The 2614-nt window shown below is 50.4% G+C and overlaps 1 protein-coding gene across 1 annotated transcript; it reads left to right on the top strand.

Annotated features, from left to right (window-relative positions):
* Positions 1-1258: 1258 nt before the first annotated feature.
* On the top strand, positions 1259-2614 carry LOC311596013 (olfactory receptor 6B2-like; the record flags this gene model as incomplete). The annotated part of the gene is made up of 1 exon (XM_084779236.1): positions 1259-2614. The coding sequence occupies one exon, from the start codon at positions 1259-1261 to the stop codon at positions 2195-2197; it is 939 nt and encodes a 312-aa protein (XP_084635362.1). The 3' UTR covers positions 2198-2614.

The raw sequence follows: 2614 nt of genomic DNA, 5'->3' as shown, positions 1-2614 counted from the left end.
ATGGTCCCCAGCTGCTCCTCAACTCTCTAGCCCATCCTCATTCTGCCCAGTCCTCACTTCACCCCACATTTCTCGTCACACCATGAAGCCTCCCGGCCTGAATCTAAGTGGGACACTGGGTGCAGTTTCCCTCTCCAGCTCTCTAATCCACTTGCCTCAGGGCGGCAGTTGTGGCCCTAGAGGGTAATGCTCTTTGTCTGCTGAGAGGCTAACTCTTCCCTCAGTGTGCTTACAGGAACTTTCGTGGACCTCTTTTGGCCTCAGTTTTCCTATGATCAAATCAAGCTGACTTCCCATCCCTATGTTCAAACTGGGCCAGCTTCCTGGCTGCTCCTCTAGTCTGAAGCCAGGGAAGGCAGTGATGTCACTATCAATGTGTGGAGCAATAGTTCTCAACCTTCCCAATGATGCAGTCCTTAAAATAAATTCCCTCATGTTGTACTGACCCCCAACCATTAAAGTATTTCATTGTTACTTCATAACTTTAATTTTGCCGTTATGAACTGTAATGCAAATATCTGATGAGATCCCTGTGGGGGTCAAGACCCACAGGTTGAGAACCACCGATGTGGAATGTCAGACTGTGTGAGCAGATGAGAGTTCTTCCTGGTGTGCGGGTGGGGTGGGGTAGGTGGGGTGGGATGGAGGCGGGATCACATTCTCTTTATACTATTGCTTCTAGATTAAGGAACAAGGTCCGGTCTATATCCGCCCCTACAGGATAGCAAACACAGCCCTGACTATACCAGCTTTCTTTCTCTGCGATAAATGTTTATGATATGAAAGCAGAGCAGGACAAACACTAACTTTGGCACCTCTGATCCGAGGAGGAAACATATAAAATAAGTGTTATCATGTTTGCCCTGACTGAACAGGGGGGCGGGTGCCCAATGGTGGTTGGAGAAGCCAAGGCATGCACTTCCTAGATGTGAGACCCAAACCCAGCGACACAGCAAAGAAACCCATTCCGGATCCCAGCTACTCTCCTGATGGGCCACTGTAGGCTTCATTGGCCTTAAAGATCTACCCTCAGTAGTTCCTCCTGTGTCTGTCCCCTCTTTACTATGCATCCAAACCCGAGTGCACAGCTCTGCCTAGTCTAAGACCTGGCAGGAAAATGAATCCTTTCCCTGCTGCTCACGGGAACCAGGAGTGCTGTCTGTCTGCCAGCTGAGGTCACTGCCTGACTCCCTGTTCTCACATCAGCTGACACTTGGCCCTTCCTGTTGGCCTGTTGGTCCATTGCAGGTGCAGAAGGATGAGAGGGGAGAACATCACCAAGGTCAGCACGTTCATCCTGCTGGGCTTCCCCACGGCCCCTGAGCTGCAGTACCTGCTCTTCCTCCTCTTCCTGCTCGCCTACCTCTTCGTGCTGGTGGAGAACCTGGCCATCATCCTCACTGTCTGGACCAGCGCCTCCCTCCACAGGCCCATGTACTACTTCCTGGGCTCCTTGTCTTTTTTAGAGATCTGGTATGTGTCAGACATCATCCCCAAGATGCTGGACGGCTTCCTCCTGCAGAGGAAACGCATCTCTTTCATTGGCTGCATGACTCAGCTCTACTTCTTCAGCTCTCTGGTGTGCACAGAGTGTGTACTCCTGGCTTCCATGGCCTATGACCGCTATGTGGCCATCTGCCACCCTCTGCGCTACCAAGTCATCATGACCACAGGGCTGTGTGTCCAGCTTATGGCCTTCTCCTTTGCTAGTGGCTTCACCATCTCTGTGATCAAGGTCTACTTTATCTCCAGTGCCACCTTCTGTGGCTCCAATGTCCTGAACCACTTCTTCTGTGACATCTCCCCCATCCTCAAGCTGGCCTGCACTGACTTCTCTACTGCAGAGCTGGTGGACTTCATCCTGGCCTTCATCATCCTGGTGTTCCCTCTCCTGGCCACTGTTCTCTCCTACGGACACATCACCCTGGCCGTGCTGCGCATCCCTTCAGGCACAGGCCGGTGGAGGGCCTTCTCCACCTGTGCCTCCCACCTCACTGTGGTCACCTTCTTCTACATGGCCATGATCTTCATGTATGTGCGACCCCAGGCCATTGATAGCCGGAGCTCCAACAAGCTCATCTCTGCTGTGTACACCGTCCTCACACCCATGATGAACCCTTTGATCTACTGTTTGAGGAACAAAGAATTTAAGGACGCTGCGAGAAGAACTCTGGGGTTGGGTAATACTCCTCAGTAGACATTCAGTATTCTCAAGTGTACTTCAAATAAACCCTATTATGCTACCCAATTCTATTTAACATTTTTCAATAAAATTTAACAAACCTGCAAAACTACCTACAGTAGTGAGCCTTCATCCAAATATGTTTTCTGAGTGGGGACACACTCCCAGGTAGATGAGGCATTAGAGTCTCACCACTAGTCACCATCTGTATCCAGAGAACCACTATGCTGGTCTGAATGCCAGAGAGCAGCCTGGGTGTCGTGAGCATCATTAATGTAATCATTAAGCACTTATACTTGCATGTTCTGCTTTGGCTCGGCAATGTGTACGTGGGTGTCTCCTGTCTTTGCATGTAGCAATCCATGCATTGTTTCTCACTAGTATTCACACTGCATCAGCATGCAGCTCTGTGTTTTGCTCTTGGATGACAGT

Source organism: Acomys minous, assembly GCF_964271855.1.
Source record: "Acomys minous genome assembly, chromosome: 4".
In the NCBI taxonomy this organism is placed as follows: domain Eukaryota; kingdom Metazoa; phylum Chordata; class Mammalia; order Rodentia; family Muridae; genus Acomys; species Acomys minous.
This window is presented reverse-complemented; position numbering and strand designations above follow the sequence as displayed.